At 40.3% G+C, this 23,889-nt stretch overlaps 1 protein-coding gene across 1 annotated transcript in view; it reads left to right on the top strand.

Moving 5' to 3' along the window:
- The window catches only part of LOC135480095 (sushi, von Willebrand factor type A, EGF and pentraxin domain-containing protein 1-like), a 52,732-nt gene extending 30,655 nt beyond the window's left edge, over nt 1-22,077 (top strand). The window contains exons 7-14 of the mRNA XM_064759849.1: nt 2,104-2,298; nt 5,883-6,080; nt 6,919-7,131; nt 10,941-11,144; nt 12,438-12,617; nt 13,423-13,596; nt 18,322-18,561; nt 20,419-22,077. Coding sequence (XP_064615919.1) covers nt 2,104-2,298; nt 5,883-6,080; nt 6,919-7,131; nt 10,941-11,144; nt 12,438-12,617; nt 13,423-13,596; nt 18,322-18,561; nt 20,419-20,747 — 1,733 coding nt within the window. The 3' untranslated portion in view covers nt 20,748-22,077. The remainder of the gene's footprint in view (nt 1-2,103; nt 2,299-5,882; nt 6,081-6,918; nt 7,132-10,940; nt 11,145-12,437; nt 12,618-13,422; nt 13,597-18,321; nt 18,562-20,418) is intronic.
- Nucleotides 22,078-23,889: the final 1,812 nt, after the last annotated feature.

Here is a 23,889-nt window from a genome sequence, read left to right as displayed (position 1 = left end):
CTAGGACTGGTCCAGTGGATGTACAGTGTGCCGTGACTTTCATGTACGTCAAATGAGGGACAGTAGCTTGCCAAAGCTCGGTGGTTTACGCCGGACATTTCGGTATCCTCAACCCATCGTATAATTTGAAAATGAAGTTTAATCCAGGCATTGATACAAACATTTACCCGTGACACTTGATTCACCAGTCTGAGTTAATCCAAGCATTGATACAAACATTATCCCGTGACACTTGATTCACCAGTCTGAGTTAATCCAAGCATTGATACAAACATTTACCCGTAACCCTTGATTCACCAGTCTGAGTTAATCCAGGCATTGATACAAACATTTACCCGTAACACTTGATTCACCAGTCTGAGTTAATCCAAGCACTGATACAAACATTATCCCGTGACACTTGATTCACCAGTCTGAGTTAATCCAGGCATTGATACAAACATTTACCCGTGACACTTGATTCACTAGTCTGAGTTAATCCAGGCACTGATACAAACATTTACCCGTTTGATTCACCAGTCTGAGTTAATCCAGGCATTGATACAAACATTAACCCGTTTGATTCACCAGTCTGAGTTAATCCAGGCATTGATACGAATATTAACCGGTGGCACTTGATTGATCAGTTTGAGTTAATCCAGGCATTGATACAAACATTAACCCGTGACACTTGATTCACCAGTCTGAGTTAATCCAACCACAAATATAAACATTAACCCGTGAGACCTGATTCACTAGTCTGAGTTAACACAGGCATTGATACAACCCTGTGAAATTTATGAAACTTTGCTGAAACGCAATATTCTGACAGATATCCATTTATTTGGCCTTTTTTTTAAATCTAAATAAGACACCCATGGCAATATTAAGGTGTGATTTATCTCCACGTCTGCAACTTAGGGATAATCATGGGTGTCCCCCGGGGTTCTGCCCGATTCCCTCCCACCATAATGCTTGCCGCCGTCAGTGAAATATTTTTGAGAACGGCAGAAAATACCAATGAAATAGATAAATAAATCAATAAAACTATTTGATGATGAACAAATGAAATTGAATTGAACCGATTACCGTTTCACCAGGACTCCTGTTTGATGGTCATCACGTGTTTTCTCAACCACAATTTTATGCTTTTCTAATCCCTAGTCTGCTAACTTTAACATAGAACAGATTACGTCGTTATTACATGATATCTTCATATAGCTAAAACAATATCCCTTTGCACCAGCAGAGGTATATTCTGCGGGACTAACAGAACAAGACTGTCATATATAACACAGTAGTTTATAACAATAACATAATCTATTCTGTCATCATCCAAAAAGCACAATAAGCATGTATAGTGTACTCGAAAGTAGTTCACGTACTTCTGGGATTGTGGTCGATCCACAAACCTGTTGTCAAACGTAAATCATAATAATTCTCAAGATGTGTGAAGCATAAATCATCTGGGCTCACAAGTCAGTCAATCAATAAATCAATCAATCAAACAAAACAATCAAACAATCAATATTACACCTACATGAGTGAATCAGTAAGTCGGTCAACGTGCTGACTGATGTCTTAATCTCGACTGTAGACGGCCACAGGACATTGGATTTCCACATTTTTTTTAATGAAAACAAATTCTGTGTCTAATCTTTTCGTCCTCGGTTATTTAGATTCTCATTTGCGGCTTTACGCCATGTGTAGTTTGAAATTATTCGTCTGTTTCGTTAGAAATTTCATAAACGGGCAATGCGCACCATACTCGCGTTTTGGTAATTTATGACAATAGCAGTGCCAAATTAATCATTAAAAGTTTACTGTTTGTTTCAGTCACATTTCTTGAACATCTTAGCTGTATAAAATATGACATTTTACATGACCAATTGATTTTTTTTAACATAGAGTTATGCATATTTTAGCCCATGCCATTGTTTTAGAATGTAATTCGATTGAGCTTAACTACTGATGGTTTTATTGTATACATTCACTCCTTGATAAGGATTATTTTGACCGTTATATCGTTGTTCTATCTTTAGTATAAACAAAGATACGATTTTTATATTGAATTTTCAGACATTTGACATAAGGAGACCATTGAGATTTTTTATTAATTTACAGAACCTTGTTTTTACGAAGCGAAATGGTTTGAGGAAGTAATATCTCAAACATACACAGAGGACGGCCAATTAAGTCACATCTCCACTTTCCAGATAAGATGCAAATATCCTAAACGGTTTCATTTGAAGGATGGTGTCTCCAAAGCCAGATGCCATTACGGAGAATGGCAACCCAGGGTCCCCAGTTGTGAAGCAGGTAAAATTGCGTGGCTCTTGTTTATTTCTTTTTCGCCGATCCATCTTGTTTTCCCGACCTGCTGAAGACATACAAGTATATACAGTTTTGTCTTTCTGGTGCTATGAGATTCATTTCCGGTACTGATAGCGATAGGCTCTGTCTTGATGAAAAGAATAAAGTGTTCATCTTAACCAAAATTCTGTTGTCTGAGTGATGCTAGAATATATTTCGTTATTGTAACGTAATTCTGTATAATATTTAACATACCGTCTTATTTTAGCACATTATGTTTGTCAAATTTAAAGGATGTGCGAGCTACATTTAATACAATAATCTGCTGCTATAACAGAATACATTCTAGTAGCATCATTTAGATAAAAGACTTTCTATTATTTGTCGTCACATGACAAAAATTGTTAAGCACATCCTAAAACCCATAGCATACATAAATACATGCTTTCTTTTAAATTTAACACATTATTTTTTTCAGAATAGTGGAATTTGTACTTGTACTTTGATTATTTCTGTTTCCATTAGTTTTCTCTAATTTTAATCGTCTAATCGATTATCGTCGTCATATGTCTGCAAAATTGTTAAGTACGACGTTAGACCCCAAGCAATCACTCTAATCGATTGCCTTCTCATTTAATACAAACCTAGTAGAAACAATGATTTTGGAGTATCTCATGTCATATTCATTATAAAGTGACGAAAGAAACACCCCAGTTACAGAACCCTATGACGATGATGTTGAAAGTGTGAATTTGTTGTGGGGTCAGATGCGTCTGTGTTGAAGTTTTCTAGATAAATGCTGTTCTGTAAAGACACGTAACGTAAAAACTGACGAAGCATAGTTTTCCACACGTAGCATAGTTACTGACGTGGACTGGCCCATCACAAGTAGCGTAGTTACTGATGAATACTGGCACATCACACGTAGCGTAGTTACTGACGAGGACTGGCCCATCACAAGTAGCGTCGTTACTGACGTGGGCTGGCCCATCACACCTAGCGTAGTTACTGATGTGGATTGGCCCATCCCAAGTAGCGTTGTTACTGATGAATACTGGCACATCACACGTAGCGTAATTACTGACGAGGACTGGCCCATCAAAAGTAGCGTCGTTACTGACAAAGGCTGGCCCATCACACCTAGCGTAGTTACTGATGTGGATTGGCCCATCCCAAGTAGCGTCGTTACTGATGAATACTGGCACATCACACGTAGCGTAATTACTGACGAGGACTGGCCCATCACAAGTAGTGTCGTTACTGACAAGGGCTGGCCCATCACACCTAGCGTAGTTACTGATGTGGATTGGCCCATCAGAAGTAGCGTCGTTACTGATGAATACTGGCACATTACACGTAGCGTAGTTATCAACAATTACTGGTTCATCACACGTAGCGAGTGTACTAAACAAGACTGGTCCATCACACGTAGCGTAGTTACTGACAAGGATTGGATCATCACACGTAGCGTAGTGACTGGTAGCGTAGTGACATGTAGCGCAGGTAGTGATTAGGACTGATCCATCACACGTACCGTATGTATTGACAAGGACTGGTCCATCACACGTAGCGTAGTTACTGACAAGGACTGGTCCATCACACGTAGCTTATGTACTGACAAGGACTGGTCCATCACACGTAGCGTAGGTACTGCTTAGAACTGACACGTATCGTAATTACTGACGAGGGCTCGTGCATCACACGTAACGTAGTTATTGATTACAACTGTGCCATCAGACATAGTATGATTACTGGTCTATTAGAGATAACTTAGTAATCGATAAGACACAGTGTGATTATTGGCTAAGACTGGTCCATCACAGATAGGGTAGGTAAGAAATAAAACGTGAACGAGGGGCTGCAGGTCTCCCGAGCGATTTGAACAGGGCAAACTACTTTATATTTCTATTTTAACGTATCGTTACGAAATAATGGGGTCATTAGGGGGGAAACAATAACACCGAAAACAATCGCTCTCTCCGTTTTGTTAATATGTAACGGCCTTGGTTTTGTTGTTATGATTTTGGGCAAGTTGATGCCAATGGAATGGGTGGGAAATAAATCATCGAGTCCGAGCGAGGCACGTGATAATTATTGACCAATAATTGCACATTTCCCGCCAGCACCGCTCCATGTTAGTTCAACCTCTACATTCGAACATAGCAATTTTGTGACGACAGAGGAATAATGCGTTTAAGGAAGTCGAACTAATACAAAACTATTTCGCAGAGAGAGCTCTAAATTCAGTTGAAAATGAAATGGAAGGTGCTTCCTGAGATGGTAGCGTTGCCGAAAATTTGATGACCATGTGGAGCCGATTTCGGCAAACTCAGGCCTACAACTTCAAGTTCAAGTAGGGTCACACTCTGCTTGTGGGTGACGGTAGCTATAGAACCAGACGCGCTAACACCAGTAATAGGGATATCTGACGACTGGGAGGAGACAACAGTACCACACTGCTCCAAGAGCGGCATTGTTCTTCAGATGGCCTGCGTATGTAACTCCTTAGGCTGGGCTCGTTCCGGTGGCCAAATAAGGACATTATCGCATGTTGCGGAGACAGTGGTTAGTGTACCGCCCACTTAGTCCTGCATCGCGCTTAAGCTGTTCTTTCTTATCGCTTGCTTGTAATACCAGCAAGCTGCCGTTTTGGACAGGTTACTAGTAAAGAGGACGTTGAATAAATGCATCGTTGTCCATGTTGCGCTTATCCAGATATATTGCCTAAATGCTTGTTGTTTGATAACACATCTTTGTACCTCACTAGACAAGTGCCTATTGGCCACATGATGTCTGTAACGGTATTAAACTAAACTACCTGACCAGTTATATGTAGATTCATTTGGCCTTTTGTCCTCGGAAAATGTGAACTGTCAAATTTAAAAAAAAAAAACAACAACAAAAAACAGACGACGTTCTGACAGCACAACCCAGCTTCCCTATTTCATTAGCGAAATGGAACCGTCTCAGCGTCCCTGGCAAGGACGGCAACTATGTATAGATTATCAATTTGAGCACACTTCGCCCACTAGTGCTTTTAGTGTTAAAGTTTTTGGAGGTATGTTAGAATTATCGATAAGACACAGCCTGATTACCGGTTAGGACTGGCCATCAGATGTAGCTAAGTTATCGATAAGATACAGCGTGATTACGGATTAGGACTGTTCCATTAGACGTTGTGTAGTGACCGACTATTGCACGTGCAATTACCGAGGGGCTGCAGGTCTCCCGAGCGATTTGAACAGGGCAAACTACTTTATATTTCTATTTTGTGTAGTGACCAACTATCGCACGTGCAATTACCGATAGCGTCTAGAACTGACCCTTCAGGCTTAACGTTAAGGATCGGAGACGACCCGTACTGACTAGGACTGGTCCAGTGGATGTACAGTGTGCCCTGACTTTCATGTACGTCAAATGAGGGACAGTAGCTTGCCAAAGCTCGGTGTTTTACGCCGGACATTTCGGTATCCTCAACCCATCGTATAAGTTGAAAATGAAGTTTTCAAAATCCAATAAAAATGGAATTGTGTATGTGCATGAGAATAAATTGACGAGCACAGCAAACATTAATTTATTTTCCCGTACAGAATCGTGTCAAGGATATGACGATTTAGGCAGAGCAGAGGGTTATCCTGCATCTGACGGCGATATAAGGCAAGTTTTCTGTCCTCGTGGCTATCACATTGACAAGTTAACCATTGAGGGAGAGTTTCTCTATACAAGGAACGTCACTGCTGAATGCTCCTTGGGCGAATGGCGGCCGATGGTACCCGAATGTAAACCAGGTGAGTATCAAGCCGCCTTATATTCAGGCAAGGTGAATTGGGTACCATAAATTTCCAGTTGACTTTTGTATATTAATATGTTTGTTTTTACGTCGTCATTAACAAGTTAATTGAGAACGAGGGGGTTAGGTGTGTGTACATATACTGTGTCTTCTCGTGGCAGGGGTGTTCATGTCGCCAAATTGCCACAGCCACTGAACTGTCATGTCAAAGACACCAGGCATGACCGTCACACCATTCTGACACCGGGACTCCCAATCTTGTTTCCTTGCTCTAACCTCTGAGTGCTAAGACCGAAGCGACGCTCTAACAAGTCTTTGGTATGACTCGACCCGGGTTTTATCCTTACTTCAAGGATGACGCTATAACTATTATTCCGTTGAAGTGGTCTGTTCACCTGTTTGTGATGCCTATGTCCAGACATCAGATATGACACTTATGCCCTGTCACAGTATACATACACATGACTGGTCAGACTCCAAACATGACACTTTAACCCTGTCACAGAATGCATACATTTTATTTATTTATTTTGATTGGTGTTTTGCGCCGTACTCAAGAATATTTCAGTCATACGACGGCAGCCAGCATTATGGTAGGGGGAAACCGGGAAATGCCCGGGGGAAACCCACGACCATCCGCAGGTTGCTGCAGACCTTCCCGCTTACGGCCGGAGGGGACGCCAGCATGGGCTGGACTTCAACTCACAGCGACCGCATAGGGAGAGGCTCCTGGGTAATTACGCTGTGTGAGCCACGGAGCCCCCCATCCCCCGTTTACCCTTATACCCTGTCACAGTATACATACACATGACTGGCCAAACACAACACATTTTCAGATCCGTGCAAGTTACCGTCCTGGGGAAATGTGGACATGCGCTACGAGAATGGGACAGGTGATGTTGACGTCATCGTTAGTCATGACATCAACGTCACGTTCTCCTGTGTCGATGGTTACGTATGGGAAAACGAAACAACTGACATCACAGATCTGAGTCTCAGCTGTCAATCTGGAGAATGGATTGGGCCTCTTCCTCCTAAATGCATTCCAGGTTTGCTTCTTTTTGAAAGTTTATTTCCTCAAAATAACTGGGTGTCTGCACAAATTTTCTTTATGCGGTCGCATTGCGGGCCTTTATATTATGGCGGGTATTGTCCGCCCATTCATCCGTCCTTCTGTAAACGTTTGCGCTTTATACCATAATACTATTTCTCGTATCGACCGGTCCAATTCCACATGTGGAAAAATGAAAGGGAAGTTTGTTCATTGAACCGCGTTCAGACGATCTGATTTGTTGAATGCAACAATCGCATGAAATATGACATGTTTATTTTGGTTCGACTGATTCTTAATGAAAATGAGTTATGCCCTATATATATATAAAATAAATCGCCTCTCAACTTTCTACATTCTGTTATATTCCAACTGCAGTTTCAAACTTCATGTTATTTTCAAGGAATATGAATATGAATGTCCACAGAGGTCTTTATACAGGATATGTGTTACCAGTAACTAAGGAACATGTTACGTACATGTCAAAACAGACAGTGGTTTAGTTAAATGGCATAATACATGGATAAATTGTTTGCTGGGAACAAGGTCCTACATGGCATAATACATGGGTAAATTGTTGCTGGGAACAAGGTCGTACATGGCATAATACATGGCTAAATTGTTGCTGGGAGCAAGGTCCTACATGGCATAATACATGAGTAAATTGTTGCTGGGATCAAGGTCGTACATGACATAATACATGGGTAAATTGTTGCTGGGATCAAGGTCGTACATGACATAATACATGGGTAAATTGTTGCTGGGAACAAGGTCCTACATGGCATAATACATGGGTAAATTGTTGCTGGGAACAAGGTCCTACATGGCATAATACATGGGTAAATTGTTGCTGGGAACAAGATCGTACATGTATAAAGCTGTTCAGTTGCGAACAATAGATTAATCTGTGACATAATATTTGTACATATACAATGAATAATATATACAATGAGTAAAAAATGAACTTGTTTGACAAAATTAATCAACATAACTTATACAAGCACGTGGTACATCATCATATTATGAGATACAGTATTAGGGCCGGTGACTACCATTGAGACATGGGTTGTATTTATTTATGAAGAAAGTTTCTTTTACATCTAAGGTGGTTTGCTTTCCATCTAATACTTTATAAAATGGAAAGACTTTAAACGAGGCAGTCAATGACAATGCGCATGAGCGTGTGTGCTTACTGACTGGAAGATTACAATATTCTTCCTTGTTGATATGTTGTCGATGCAGTATCAGTCTGGAGCGGAGATCTGAGGTCTGGCCAATATATTGTTTGCCACACCCCATGCAAACAAGTGCATGTACGACATTTTTTTGCAGTGCAGCACATGTCAAATTTTACATTAAACAAAGAATCATCCCTCTCAAATTGAAAGCTTGATCCTTCTAACCTGTGTATGAATGCTGCACATCTAGGTTTATTGCATTTAGAAACCGATGGAAACACGGATTTTTCTGAAAAGTGAGCGCCAGTTAACATTTTTGAGGCTTGGGGCCTGCCGTTTGCTATTAATAACCTTAGATTGGGCTAAAATATCTTTCACACTGTAACTGTTGTTTAGAATTGGTATGGTATTCACAATGATTTGGAAGATGTTATTATTAGCATTATGTGTTGAAACAAATGGAATTACCTTCTCGTCAAGTTTTTTTCTGGAATATAGTAAATTGTGCATAAGAATCAGTGTTAAACAAAGTGTTAGGGATGGTTTGTATTTAGCTCAGAATTTGCACACATGTAGAGCACAATAGCTCGAAGGGGATATTCTTTCGTTGATTGGGTGTGTGCATATTAAATCCCGTAAATTACTGAATTCCTGATTTGATGTATTTAGTATTAGAATCACTGTTAATCAAAATATTAGGACTGGTATCTTAAAAAGGATTGCATGTGTTAACCTGAAGTTTTGTATGCATATAAAGCACAATTGTGCAAGGGGGATGTTCGTTCGTTGGTGATCTGTTAGAATACTAATTACCGTAAATTACTAAATTCACCATTTCAGTTCTTTATGCTTTGATCTGAAGTTCTGCATTTGTGAGTCTCATACAGGCGTGCTCATGGGTAGCCTTGCTACCAATTCTAAGCTAATGGGTGCATCAGTGTAGATAACTTGACTTACGGTCTTCCAAGCTTGACATTAGTTACCATCCAGATAAAGGTATTTGCACTAGAATTTGTTTTTAAGCCAACAAATGTGTTCCACTTGGATTTTGAACATATTTATATCTTTAATATAATGCGCAGTGTTTCGATATAAACAACAAATTTACGTTTCAGTAAATTTATTATAGTCTATTATTTAGCTGTCTGTAAATTCAGTCATAACCAAAATTACTTTTAGTCAGTGACACGTAACAACACAAGTTCTACACATCGATATGTTGAAATCCATATTCTTGCAAAGATACTGAAGTCAGAATTTTTGTTCTGATTTATAATGTTAAACTCCATAAGCCTTGTATCGACACTAAGAAGTCATTGCATCGGATGACGTCAGAATTACTCAGACATTGTTAGTACGTTTTATATAATACAACCTTCATAAATGAATTTTTTTATCTTGTATAGTGTATGATCTTACAGCAATATGCTTTTAGAGTTGCTTGGTAGAAAATTCTGTTATAAAAACAATATAGTCTATTCGCTGATACAATAGTGTAGCTGTGTTGCTTCGTGGAGTTTGTTTTAACCGCATGTTGGTGCAACTATTTTAGAACAAATTACTCTCCACGCCCATTGCTCAGCATGCCATTTGCTTCCATATTATAATGACGGCAATGAGTTCTTGATGTTGAAACCAGACTTACGGAGTTTAACATTATGACTTAGACTTTATGACTTAACTGCATTTTCCTTGCCATGATATAGATATACAATCTATCAATATGTAGAACCTGTATTGCTATGTGTCACTATAGAAAGGCAGTTTTGGTAGCGAGTATCACTGATTTTAGAGACAGCTGAATACAGACGACTGGGTAAAAGAAATAAACTATAGACATCCATCACATCCTGATATAGAATATTATTAAGCAAAGACGATATATACCAAATTGTGGTCCCAAATACCCACGGTACAAAACTGTTTTCAAAATACCGTTTTCTCCTGAAAGAAAAAAATCGAAAAAAAATCCATCTGATTTGGACATCATTTTTATGTTTTCTTCTCCTTTGACTTAACATATGGGATATAGCTCTGTTAAAACATTCTAACGGTAAGATATTGTATTTCGCAAAGGTGAAAACAAAGATATAATGCCTTCTTAATCATATACCACAAACTGTTTATCATTGTGCGTTAAAAACCCGAAGACAAAGGATCGGGTATGCTAAAGCGGGAAATCGGCCCCGTTACGAGAATGCACCTCAAAAAGCGAAACTGACTATAGCTGTGACTGATTTGGTGTTCTGAAACCAAATTCGAAAAAATATTTGTAGGGGTACATATCGTTATAAACGAGTGTATCTCTTTCGCTAAACTACTAAGCTTTTCTCTATTTTAGAGTATGGGCACTGGTAAGTGTTCACCAGCTGGAGCATAGGTGTCGGTATGACAGGGACATTTCTTAAAGTTATAGTGTAAGGAAGACCGTGGTCACAGTCGATGTGTGACGCTGAGAAAAAATGTTATGCGGTGTTGGTGTTCGTTTTGTTTGATATCGTTAAATAAAAAAAGGATTAGAACCTGTTTAAGGTTTGAATTTGTAGATCCAAGGAGGGCGGTTTAAGTTTGTGCAATTCCTGAAAAATAAATAGTGTCAGGCACACATGTACCTTCTTGTATTCCATAGATGGAACGGGCTGTCTGGATCCTGGGGACATCCAAAATGCAAACAAGACAAATGTCCGGATGGCGGACAATGGATATTATCCCAGCGGTGAATTGCTGACCTACGAGTGCCACAAAGGTTTCCTTGTTGACGGGATGATCAGGAACCAGGAAATCTTCTGTTTGGGAAATGGAGCTTGGAGCGACAGTCTTTTCAATTGCACAGGTAATCAGTAGTATGACTATGGTCCCTTGTTCTTTTATTTATTTATTTATTTATTTACTTGATTGGCGTTGAACGCCGGATACAAGAATATTTCACTTGTACCTGACTGCCGTCGATACTGCTCCGTGGTTTCTCCTATGTTCTGTCGCCACGGTATGGCTGAAATATTGCCGATGTGGCGTTAAGCCATAATCATTCATTCATTCCTATGTTCTGACCAGTTTTCTCTATCCATATACCTAACTACCATCATGTACAGGTGCCGTGGTTTCTTCTATGTTCTTACCAGTTCCCTCTATCCACATACCTGACTAACATCATGTACAGGTGCCGAGGTTTCTCTTATGCTCTGACCAGTTTCCTCTATCCATATACCTCACTACCATCATGTATTGGTGCCATGGTTTCTCTTATGTTCTGACCAGTTGCCTGTATCCATATACCTGACTACCATCAAGTATAAGTGCCGTGGTTTCTCCTATGTTCTGACCAGTTTCCTCTATCCATATTCCTGACTACCATCATGTACACGTGCCGTGGTTTCCCCTATGCTCTGACTAGTTTCCTCTATCCATAAACATGACTACCATCCTGTACAGCTGCCGTATTTTCCCCTATGTTCTGAGCAGTTTCCTCTATCCATATACCTGACTACCATCCTGTACAGATGCCGTGGTTTCCCCTATGCTCAGAGCAGCTTTTGTATCTATATACCTGACTACTATCATTTACAGGTGCCGTGGTTTCTCCTATACTCTGACCAGTTTCCTCTATCCATATGCCTGACCACCATCATGTACAGGTGCCGTGGTTTCGCTTATGCTCTGAGCAGTTTCCTTTATCCATACACAAGACTACCATCCCGTACAGCTGCCGTGGTTTCCCCTATGCTCTGGACAGTTTCTTGTATCCTTATACCTGACTACCATCATGTACAGGTGCGGTGGTTTCCCCTATGCTCTGAGCAGTTTCCTCTATCCATATTCCTCACTACCATCATGTACAGGTGCCTTGATTTCTCCGAGGCTCTTAGCAGATCCCGCTATCCATTCAACAACCGTGCAGTCAGGGCCTATGTTGTGTCCATGTAATACGTCAAAAGCCTTGTCTAATCAAGGAAACATTAGCTGATGAATAACTGGTGACCTGACAAACCGGTCACTTATGTAGCTGGCAGCGGTGTTATAAGTGAAACACGTATCATATAAATCACTAAAACACTTTTCTGCATACATACCTATTGTTTCGCTGTAAGCCCAAAACTGATTCCATCTTTCACAAATTTATTTTTAGCCCTGACCTGTGACAAACCTGAAAGCATTAAAGACGGATCGTATTCTCCAGTAAAAGAGCTGTACTTTTATAATGAATCCGTCACCTATTCGTGTGAGAATCCTAAGACAGTTTCTGGCTCAGCGATTTTGACATGCACGGAGGATGGACAGTGGAATAAATGGAAGCCTGAATGCAAAGGTAACGCTTCAAAATAATTGTTTGATTAATTTGTTCATTTTTTTTGTCGAAGACAACGCAGTTTCTCGCATACGTTCTTTAAACATTTTAAGGTCCTGGAAAATGCTGCGTGAAAAAAAAAACACCGCTAGGACACTCGAGGTATGGATTATATTTCAGCCTTGAAGAGGGAATTTGTGGATTCCCCAACTATCTGTGTTCGTTGGATATAGTTGACAATAAATGGGCCTCGCTCCTGCGGCCATTTGCGCGGCTGAACGTTCGTTGAAGGCCATTTTCCACCGATGTCATCTGCACATTTGTACGTCAGATATTAGAAAGTTTGTCAGTAACTTTCCAAAGATCTGTGGTTTACCCCGAGAATTTCGGTTTCCACCACCCATAAACCTAACTTCTGTGGTGTGAGTGAAAAAGTTGAATATGACTAAAAAATAATGAACAAAAGTGTTGATCCACATCTCACGGAAATCTCCTGGCGGTCAAAACAAGTTGAGTGTATTGATATTATTAAGTCAACAAACCATGTATTGTTAACCGATAAATTAAATCTACCCAAAAACTTCATCAGCCAAATAAGCCACCCAAACGGACATCCAGTACATAAACAGTTCCCAAAGCACAGGTTTTCAACAAAGGGTTAAAAGAAATCCGCGATTCAAAGGAATCAATAAACCGTCAGGTATTATCAACAGAGCGGCTCATGTCATTTCATCAACCAAATAAAACAATCATACAGTCAATGAATCGTATCCCTCAATTTTTACAGTCCTTCAATTAGCCTTTCTTTAGTGACATCTTCTTTTAGTACCGAAATGTCCCGATCTACCTTGGCCTGAGAAGGGGCGTCGAGTGGGCAGCGGTCGGCAGGTCGGGGACATTGTTTCTTTTGAATGTAGCGCTGGGTACAGTGTGCACGGCTCCAAGGAGAGAACCTGCCAAACCAACAAAGAGTGGAGCGGAGAAATAACAACATGTGTTGGTAGGTCCACTGATTGCGCACCAAGCGCAATTTGTTAAACTCTTTTCCACAATTCACATTGGTAGTCTTTCTGACGAGGGTCAGTCGTTGCAATGTGATATGAGATATATCGTGTTCAATCTACCTTCTCGCTGGCCACATCTGGACCAGATTATGTCAGGGTACTGCAAATCTTTAGGATATGAACAAACATGTTGTCATCTACCAGTACAGTTTTGGAACCTCGTTATATTTATTTGTGAATTCAGAAGTACAGAATCTAGCATGCCAAAGGGCTTAAATTTATATTTATTTATTTATTTGATTTGTTTTGAATTGATTTGGTGTATTAAGCCGTATTTCACTTATACCAAGGCCAGACACGCATAAGACAATTTTGGACAAACACGTCGCTGTACAGTCTACCTTGTGTTAATATGGGTTTTGTTGAGTTTTGCCTTACAAGCTTTTTTTTAGAAACGTATAATGTGTTAAAAATTGAAAAATGTCCAGTTCATTGTGATTTTCGTTGTCAGTCGCCCAGATGAAGTTAAATGTCATGCAGTGATGGCCTTTTTTCACTTCTACCGCCTGTGATCAGTCAGTCCGTCCTGTCCGTATTCTTGTAAACATTATTTCTTGATCTCTTGTAATCAGGTATACCTACATTACACGATATGCATATACTCGTCTAGTGGTGTGATTCTCGCGTGGGTTGTGAGATGTCCCCGGGTTCATTTCCGGGACAAGTCCTCAGTTTGTAAAGGTATCACTACCGATCTCCTAAGCCTGAACCTACTGGCTTACTCACGGAGTTAACAATGGCCATTGGCCTTCCCTGATCCCTTTTCTTCAGTACTGGGCATTCAGATATCAAGTGGCCTACGGCCTACAGTACCGACATGTATAGGTTGCCTGATATCACTTGTGTTGGAGGGAAAGTATCTGAAGAACAGGTGGAATCTGACTCTTCTCGCAAGCCTGTCCTTCAGTGATTTAATTGGAAAGCTTTTAGTCAACATTCCATTTCCGGTGAAATCAATCCTATCCTTTCTTAATGATTTTGGTCTATTATTTTGGTAGGTTGGTATCATTTAATATACATAATGTGACAGTCTGGCAAAACGATAGATCTCTTCATCAAATTTGTACCGTGTCTGCACATAGTCATTTTCGGTGACCTTGGCCAATTATTTCAAGGTGAATGCTGTGTCTCCGTTACAACCCTTGTAAGCACACTGTCGTTTATACCCATGTAGCTGGATTTAGCAATCTTACACTACATAGGAATTGGACAGAACCCTATTCACTTTCGGTGACCTTGGCCTATTTTGCATGGTCATTTAGGGTCATTTATATTTTGTGACAGAGGATTATAGCACTAGTTTTTGTTCTGCAAGCCTATTGTTCGTGATATTCATTGCATCCCACCGGCTGACAATAAAACTGCAATGGACGACACAAAGGAAAACAACAGACAGCAACGGGTCAAACGAAAAGTATTTAGCGGTTTACAAATAGTTTCCCTCGGTCATATTGTGTAAGTGATTCGTGCGGCGGTGTGTCAGTTATAGCAAAGGTGAATCCGGCCAAGGTTTATATTGTGAATAGTTGGATTTATTGACTTGCTTTATAGGCAATACTCATCACAGCATGGTGACAGCCAGTTTTATATGTGTTAAAGGGATCAGGCGATCCTTGAGTGAATCAAATTATAAAGTTTCTTTTCATAAAGAATCTTACCTGGGAATATTGAATACTTGAAATAAGGCCCTTTGTCCATTACACCATTCTGAATTTAAATTTTGCTGCTTGTCTTTGGTGCATATAAGGGATGTTTTTTTTTCTGTTTTCTTTTATAAAATGCAGTAAAATTATTAAAACGCCGTGTTCAGGCTGACATGGTTGAGGTGCTTTCTCTGACGTCCGCAATAACTTGGACATCGTAGAAGCCATCACCACGAAAATGGAGCATAAAATTCAGCGACAGTCGAATGGCTTGATCAACCTAAGTGGTGCATAGATTTATTTCCTTATGTTTCAGAACTGAACATGAATCTAATTGTATAACAATACTATTGTAATTTTATAAATATATAACAGGGGCCCAAAACACCAGCACATCCTCACCGGAGGCTACGACCTGAACCGGTATACCCACGGCCGTGCGTCTGCAGGCTACTTAAACTGTAAATGATATACCAGGCGTACTGTATCAACAGTTCAAGCAATGGAAGAAATATCCTTCCAGTATGTCCAATTTCCGAAAAACCTATGTATCGCTTGGACCTTCATCGCCAAAGTGTACAAGTTTTATCTGCTATAGGCTACTGCTTTGAATATAATATGGAAAATAACTTCGACGTTAGAGAGCTAGAGTAAACGTTACGTCACCTTGCCCTCGATAGTGGAGACGTGCTTAAGCTGTGTTAAGACGAAGTTTCACCAGACTTTTACTGGGTTTAAAAATTCTAAAACATATTTAATGCCGGTTTAAGATACTTTGAATGGTAGTCTTTCAGTGGACATAAACATAAGTCAGGTGCTGTCTTTCACTTTAAGCTCACATCTAATGTGTACAAACTTTGCTTCACCACTCACATGAAAATTAGCAATATTTCAATCGGACTTGAATGGCACATTTTTTAACGAACTTTTTCATTCTCTTACCTTAAATATATAGGTAAGTAGCCTGCCAATCCACGTGCTCTATAAACATCAAATGGAAGCAAATTCCACCAGCTATACACCTGCTGACAGTTAATTATTCTTTTGCCCCATAAACTCCGTAATAATACTCGATTTAATTTAACCTTACCGCTCGGTTTTCATTTTCTGTGCCATACTGTTGTAAATAAATGCAATAAGCACTAAAACAGTTGAAGACACTCCCAGTGTGTTTAATGCGTCTTGTTGCTGAAATAGATATCTAAATTTAAATAGTTCTATTACTAAACATCTCTCTGCGCAGGATTACACTATGGAATTAGAAAAAAATTGCAACAAAACAGCTGACTTCTTACAACTGTTCACATTTTAACAACAAAAATATTAATAACAAAGAAATTATTTTAAAAAATGTGTTCAAGAATGACTATTCAATGTAAATAAAACGTGCGTTTTTGTTTGCTTTCTTTTAGTTAATTTTGATGCCATTGAGGCTAAAGAACACGACTCATAGACGTAAACTTAATTACATGGCAGTAACAATCCGCAATCTTCCAGATTTTAGTCACTTAGCATGGTGACTGAATTTTGGACGAGTCATCACTTGATTGGACGAACAGACCCGCTAGCATTGCAGTTTTAAGGGTGATTTCCGTGGCGGTTTTCCACATCCGTTGAAGGTAGTTTTTCCAAACTTTAATGGTACACGCACAACAGTGGAATGAAAGTGCTACAATAGTCCAATGCCTAAACGAAACAAAATCTAAGACTAGTTATAAACATTAAAGGTCAAGGGTGAAAACTGAAAACTGAAAACACGAAGGAAAATAGGAAAATTCTATTTTTGAACGTTTTCAACAACAGAAAAAATGCGCAAATTGCGTAATACAAACATATATTTGCTGGAGGTACATTTCCGAAATCGCGTTGATTAAAAGTCAGCGTTGTTCAGGCTTGGGGTGCACTGATGTTTCTTTGAACAAAACTGAAGAATAACTCCTCGGCCAGATCAAGCAGACATTCGCCATTTTGCCGACACTCTCGGTCATACCACAAGAAACGAAGAATTAATTTCGGCGGTAAATACCCGTCGAATTGATGATAGTTGAATTTATATGTAAGCAAACATATACTATACTGACCTCAGTAACCTTTTCCAGAATCTGGTTGACTTATTTTGGCGTATTTTCACCAGCAAAGATTAAGCGCTGTCTTCTTTAAAATTCTGTTGTTGGTGAGTTAATCTCATGAAGTCTCGGATTGCCGCGTGATCAAGCGAAGCGAGGGTATGATTGTCAAGCCTGACTGAGCGAGAACAATAGAACTTCATATCCCTCCGTCTGTCTTAATCCCGGCTCTTACCAATGTCGTCGCTGTGAGCTCAAATCAAGTTCATGCTTGCTTCTTCTCCAGCCGTGAGAAGGTCTTCCAGCAACCTGCCGATGGTCGTGAGTTTCCTTCGGGTTCTGTCCAGTTTCCTCCCACTATAGTGCAGATCGCTGTCGTATAAGTAAAATATTGTTTAATACAGCTTAAAACACCAATCAATAAATAAATACAGGGACATAATTTTGCGTTTTTGTACCGTTCTCCCGGTACATCATATTCTTGTCTTTTCATCGCATATCGCATTTGGTACGACTTCGAGTCTTTAAGTGATTTTCCTCAGCTTGTATCACACATGCATTACCATTCACTGACCTTGAACTATTTTTTTCAAGGCCGTGGTTTACGGTCTGTATTATTTTGCAACCACTGCTCTCTCATTGCCTGGTATTTCCTCTACTGATCTTTAGAAGAGGTAATGTTTTAGCGTTTTATTCCAGCTCTTCATGTGAATGCTTATATAGTAGCAAATTACATACCCCCTATCACCAGAGCTTAAGCAGAATTAGGTAGCGAAAAATGGTGACGCTGATTGTAATTTATTAGACATCTCAGAATTACTCAAAGCCTGTCGTGAATGATAGAACCATTGAGGTCAGCGTATTGCCAGTTACGCCTAAACGCCAATAGTTCTTACATTCCTTTATTTTATGACCTTTTTTATTCTCAAGTCGTATTTCTTATCACCCACAGCGGATCTCGACCAGTGTGTCATTCCCAAAGAAGGTAAGGATGTCAGATCGGTGTACCATGATGTCGGCAAACATAGCCTGGATGTTAGAATGGGGGACCGCGTGAAAGAAGGGACCGTAATGCTGTCCCGATGTAAGCGGTTTATAGACATGTACTTCACCGGGGACCCAAAACGTGTTTGCGAGCACGGACAATGGATTGGTGTGGAGCCCAAGTGTACATACACTTACCTCACTGAAGGTAAGAGTACAACTGAATGGTTAATGTTTGCAGTCTGGTGTTTTAAGTCGTACTGCTTCTCTTCGCATGATTCCGTGCTATCTTCATACTTTATATACGTTTTTTGTTCTTTGGTGGTTTGTGTTATACGTCGTTGATGGGAGTTGGCCTTGCGATTGTTGACCTGGAACGTCTTTATTACCTAACGGCTGGTGTACAGATGTCTGTTTCGACGCATAGATTAACAGTTTTTCAATCATATGACGATGAGGAGTCATTAGGTGTGGGTACATACACTGTGTCTCCTTGAGGAAGGACGAGTGCTGGTGCCACTGAAGTATCATGCCGACGACATCACACGTGACACCCACCCCGTGACATTTACTGATGTTGAGCCAACCAGTCCTGCTTCCTTTCTCTAACGTTTTAGTGCTGAGCGCCAGTCGAGGCATTTTTAATGTCTTTGGTATGAATTAACCTGGGTTTGATCCCAGGCCTCCCGACTTCGAGGCGGACAAGCACAAATGGAAAGAAAGAAAGTTGCTATAAGCTGACGGGGTGGATTCTTATAAAATATTCCAGAAGCAGATACAACCAATATATAAATACAGACCACACAATACCATAAACACTGACTACGTATGGCTGATCCAATCGAAGAATTGGCCAATGGGTGCATTAAAAGATTAGTCATCACTAGATCAAATGTATGTTACGTTGCATCATCCAGATGTCCGAATTCGAAATCAACAATATCGCTCACATTGGGAAAATCGAAAGCGCCGCGATATTATCAATTTTAACCAATCTTAACCTTGTTTTCCAATTTAACCGCATATGTGCGTGGGGTACGAGTGACGCGACATCGTGTTTCCGGTTGGGCTAATGATCCCATATGATAAAACTTAAGCGCAGCCTTTTTTTTCACGCGATCAAAGACTGTTATCATGAGTCGACGTCATAGCGTTCGAAAGAATTGTTCCAACCACAGGCACTTTTAAGGAGGATAGGTTAGCACTGTTCATATCGTCTGCCGATATATAAAACAATGTTACAAACATGAAGCTGCACAGTCTGTGTAGGACTACATGTAGTTTGAGGGTGAATTATTCAGTATAATTTTGTTGATAGACCTATGTTTAGCAGCTGTAGTGTTATGAAAAGTGATGCCGCTTTTACATGGACATTATTTGTTTTAACAGCAACCTGCGGATGGCCATGAGTTTCCCCAGGCCCGATTTCTTGAGCATGGCTTGTAACATTCTTGTTGCCCTCCATTAGTGCACCGAATACATACAATGCTGATAACTGCATGTTGCAGCTTCTTGAACACATTCCAGTTGACGATTGATGTGCATCAGGCTCTTGTATCTAATTCCTGGCTAGGGGCAGTGAACGCGTTCATGTTTATTACACCAACAGAATCTTTTTTATGAACAGTTGCAATCAAAGCTCGACTGAGATAGCCATATTTGCATACTGACTGAAAGGTGTCCAACAACTGCGCGTTTGAAATTTGAACTGGATGTCAAATCTAGAATGTCGACTGTCTTTCCTCCATTATTGAAAACTGTTGGCGGCTTCTCTCTGACGCGTTACCAACTCTATTTCTTATTTATATATTATTTCTTACATATTCCTGAGGTAACTCGTGTTATAGGTCGTTTTTGAAATAAGTCTTGCGATTATCGACTAGTTCAAAACCATGGACACTTCCTTTTTACTGCGGCTATTACCGATTATTTCTGAAAACGAATTCATCAAGAAATCTATCAGTTATTCAGGGATCAGATAATGGACTATTGAAAGAACAGATGAATGAATTAATAAATGTTTGAATGAATCAGTTATAATCAATCAGTCAATTGTTCATTTCAGGCGCATATTCCCGTCGGTATTATCGCGAGGTGTCTCGTCCTGCACGCGGAATCTCCATATCAGATGAAGGTCATTTAGAGGTCAGAAAGGGTTCTACCGTCATTCTTGCTTGCCAGTTTGGAGAGGAACAAGTTTGGTCATCTATGAAAGGTTTACATTCTGCTGACATGGTAGAAAAGCCCGTAGAATATTACGCTGATAGAAGAAGAAAAGTAGTGAATAGCAAGCTGAGAATTACAGATGCCGACTCGCATCACTCGGATACTTATTTTTGTTCCAGATCACGCACATCCATTCCCACAGGAACATTTACAATAAAGGTAATTTGAATCCAGCCACTTGAATTTTTATTGCCGTGTACGTGAATCTTTTTCTGCAACGATATTTTGTCGTCGAAATACAATAAAAGCCTTCATGTCACACAGAGATGAACTGGGTTAATAACTGCATATAACAAGTCCAGCTCGCATTAAAAGCACTAGTGTATAACGTCAATTTTAGAACAACTTCCCAGGTCGCCATAGCAACCATTTTCTCGCCTTGTTTTTGACCTTTAGATTTAATCAGCGAACCTGATTGGTCGTGTTAACAGATAAAATGAATGAAGTTTTTATTAAAAAAGCAAGTTTTTATATCTGCTGATCAAATTATTTGACTGACAATCTGTCGTCTAAGTGTCGAATAAGTAAAATATTCCCCTGAACGATGTCCCGAATTCTGCACAGCTGGGACCGCAGATAAGGGAGATTACCCTGTGGCAACAAAACACTGTTTGTTGCGAGCGATCTTGAGGTGGGGGACAGCTGATCGCGTCGAAAAAAATTGAACAGAAGGATTTGTTAGTGGAATGTCAATTTCCCGCTCCTTGTACTTTTCAGTCATATGACGACGAGGAATCATTAGGTGTGTATATATATTGTCTTCTTATGGCAGGGCGAGTATAATGCCGAAGACACCAGATATGAAACCCCACTCAGTCACATTATACTGACAGCGAGCCAATCAAACATGTTTCTTTGCTCTGACCTCCCAGTGCTGAGCGCGAAGCAAGGTAGCAGCAGGTACCATTTTTAAAATCTTTGGAAAGAGCCGACCCTGGTTTGATCCCGGGGTCTCTGGACTTCGCTTCTGGGGATGATTTGTTTGTTAGACTTGGATTTTTTGTTGTAATATTAGAATATGTGTAGCCTACAGTTTCTCTTGAAATGCATTTCCAACACCATCTCATCGAATGGAATTTTTTTTCATAGAATCAGCTGTTCATGCGCCCAAAACCAACTAGAAGAAAACATACCTGTCTCTGTATACTAACCACCGTAAGGAGGCTCAGCTTTGCGATGTCGCCAGCTACTGTGCCTATATGGTTAATTCTGGGATCGGTTGATAAAGTTACACGTACCACCTTAGTCGCCGTGAATCGTTGTTTTTGTTGACCACCAACTTCGATGTTTTGCCTGTGCTAGCTGTCTTTCACGTGTCAAGGTCGCATACCACAAAATACACATTTTTTCGTCCAGCAGTTATTAGTTCCCTATGGGTAACGGGGGGCTGGGACCATAGCTGTATACCTCGTCTGCCAGTCTGTCACCAGTAATGTTTTCGAACATTTTTTCAAAATGGTTTATCGTATGAAATTGACACTTAGTAGACCGCTTCATCATGGCTACTTACAGATCTCGTGCGAGTCCTTTGGGGGGGGGGGGGGGTATATTTTTATCAAAATTATGACCGGTTTGGGGGTTTACAGTTTCCCACTCTTCTTTCTAAAACGTGTTGGTTACTTATTCTGTCATGGATTTTGACATAGCTATATCATTCGGACGACTGAAGCCGTTAGGCGGCATATATAATGGATTACTTTCTGAATCATTGTTTACATCTCTTGGTAGTTTAAAAAAATCGTGAACAACTTTACACTTAGTGAAGTCTAGGATAACTTCGGGCGCAGAAGATGCAGAACAAGTTAAATTTATTTCTTGAGACGCATTTTCTAGGTGGTAAGACGTGTAGTTATAACATATGGATGATATCTCAGTTTCTCAAATACACTAGTCATCCAAGAGTGAGTGAGTGAGTGCTTGGGGTTTAACGTCGTACTCAACAATTTTTCAGTCATATGACGACGAAGAATCATTAGGGTGCATGTACGTGTAATGTGCCTCCTTGATGCAGGACGGATTTCCACCGCTCTTTTATTTAGTGCTGCTTCACTGAGACGACTTACCGAAGGCAAGTAAGACGCCCCGCCCGAGCCATTATACTGATACGGGTCAACCAGTCGTTGCACTATCCCCTTCATGCTGAACGCCAAGCGAGGAAGTTACAACTTCCTCTTTTTTTAAAGTCTTAGGTGTGACTCGATCAAGGATTGATCCTGGATCTACCGGTCCCGAAGCGGACGCTCTACCAACTGTGCTATCCGGAGTCATCCAAGAACGAACAGTGTGTATTTAAAACATCAGTTGGAAAGTGATTGTGATCCAATTAGCTTGTTTTGGCGAGGACTTGCACTCTGCTATGTATATGCACCTTGCTAACTCAGCAGGTGTGCCAGTGTTTGTGTCATCGTGTGATCAACTTCATACTGAGGTAGGCACTACTGTTGTAACATTCTTAATTCATCTAAGACTATCAACAGAATTTGTCCTGATGCTCCTCTTTGTAAATGTGAGTATATTTTTACAGTGTTCTGTTTGTCATTTGACATGATTTGAGTTCAGTCTCTTTCAGTTCTGTTCTTAGAGTGAGTGAGTGCTTTGGGTTTAACGTCGTACTTAACAATTTTTCAGTCATATGACGACGAAGGAATCCTTAGAGTGCATGTAATGTGCCTCCTTGTTGCAGAACCGATTTCCACCGCTCTTTTATCTAGTGCTGCTTCTCTGAGGCTCCTTACCGAAGGCAACTAAGCCGCCCCTCCCGAGCCATTATACTGATACGGGTCAAACAGTCGTTGCTCTATCCCTCTCATGCTAAACGACACGCGAGGAAGTTACAACTTTCTCTTTTTTTAAAGTCTTAGGTGTCACTCGACCCAGGATTGACCCTGGATCTACCGCCCCCGGTCTCTATCGTTAGAAAAAGCAGTCCTACATGGGCGTGGCTTCAATTTTTTTTTCGATTCATTGGAGTATAAACGCGACACTTTGACCAATCGGATTGCGCCTTACAGGCATACATTCATGAAAATTAAATTAAGTATATTTAACTATGCTGTAATATAAAAGATTACACAGAGAGTAACATCAGAGCAGCGACGACAGTGTGACAATTGGAAAATGGTCACACGTAACCGGTGAAGGACGGCTTCTTGTTGGGGTTTTATTCCAACACAGGGAATTTATTCTTTACACAGAGATAAAATCAGAGTAGCGAGGATAGTGTGACAGTTGGTAAATGGTCACACGTAGCCGGTGAAGTACGGCAGCAATCTACACACTCCCTAGCAGCAGAATTAGGTGAAAAAATGCC

Source organism: Liolophura sinensis, chromosome 13, assembly GCF_032854445.1.
Source record: "Liolophura sinensis isolate JHLJ2023 chromosome 13, CUHK_Ljap_v2, whole genome shotgun sequence".
Taxonomy (NCBI): domain Eukaryota; kingdom Metazoa; phylum Mollusca; class Polyplacophora; order Chitonida; family Chitonidae; genus Liolophura; species Liolophura sinensis.
Note: the sequence above shows the minus strand (reverse complement) of the source record. Positions and strands in the feature narration are given on the sequence as shown.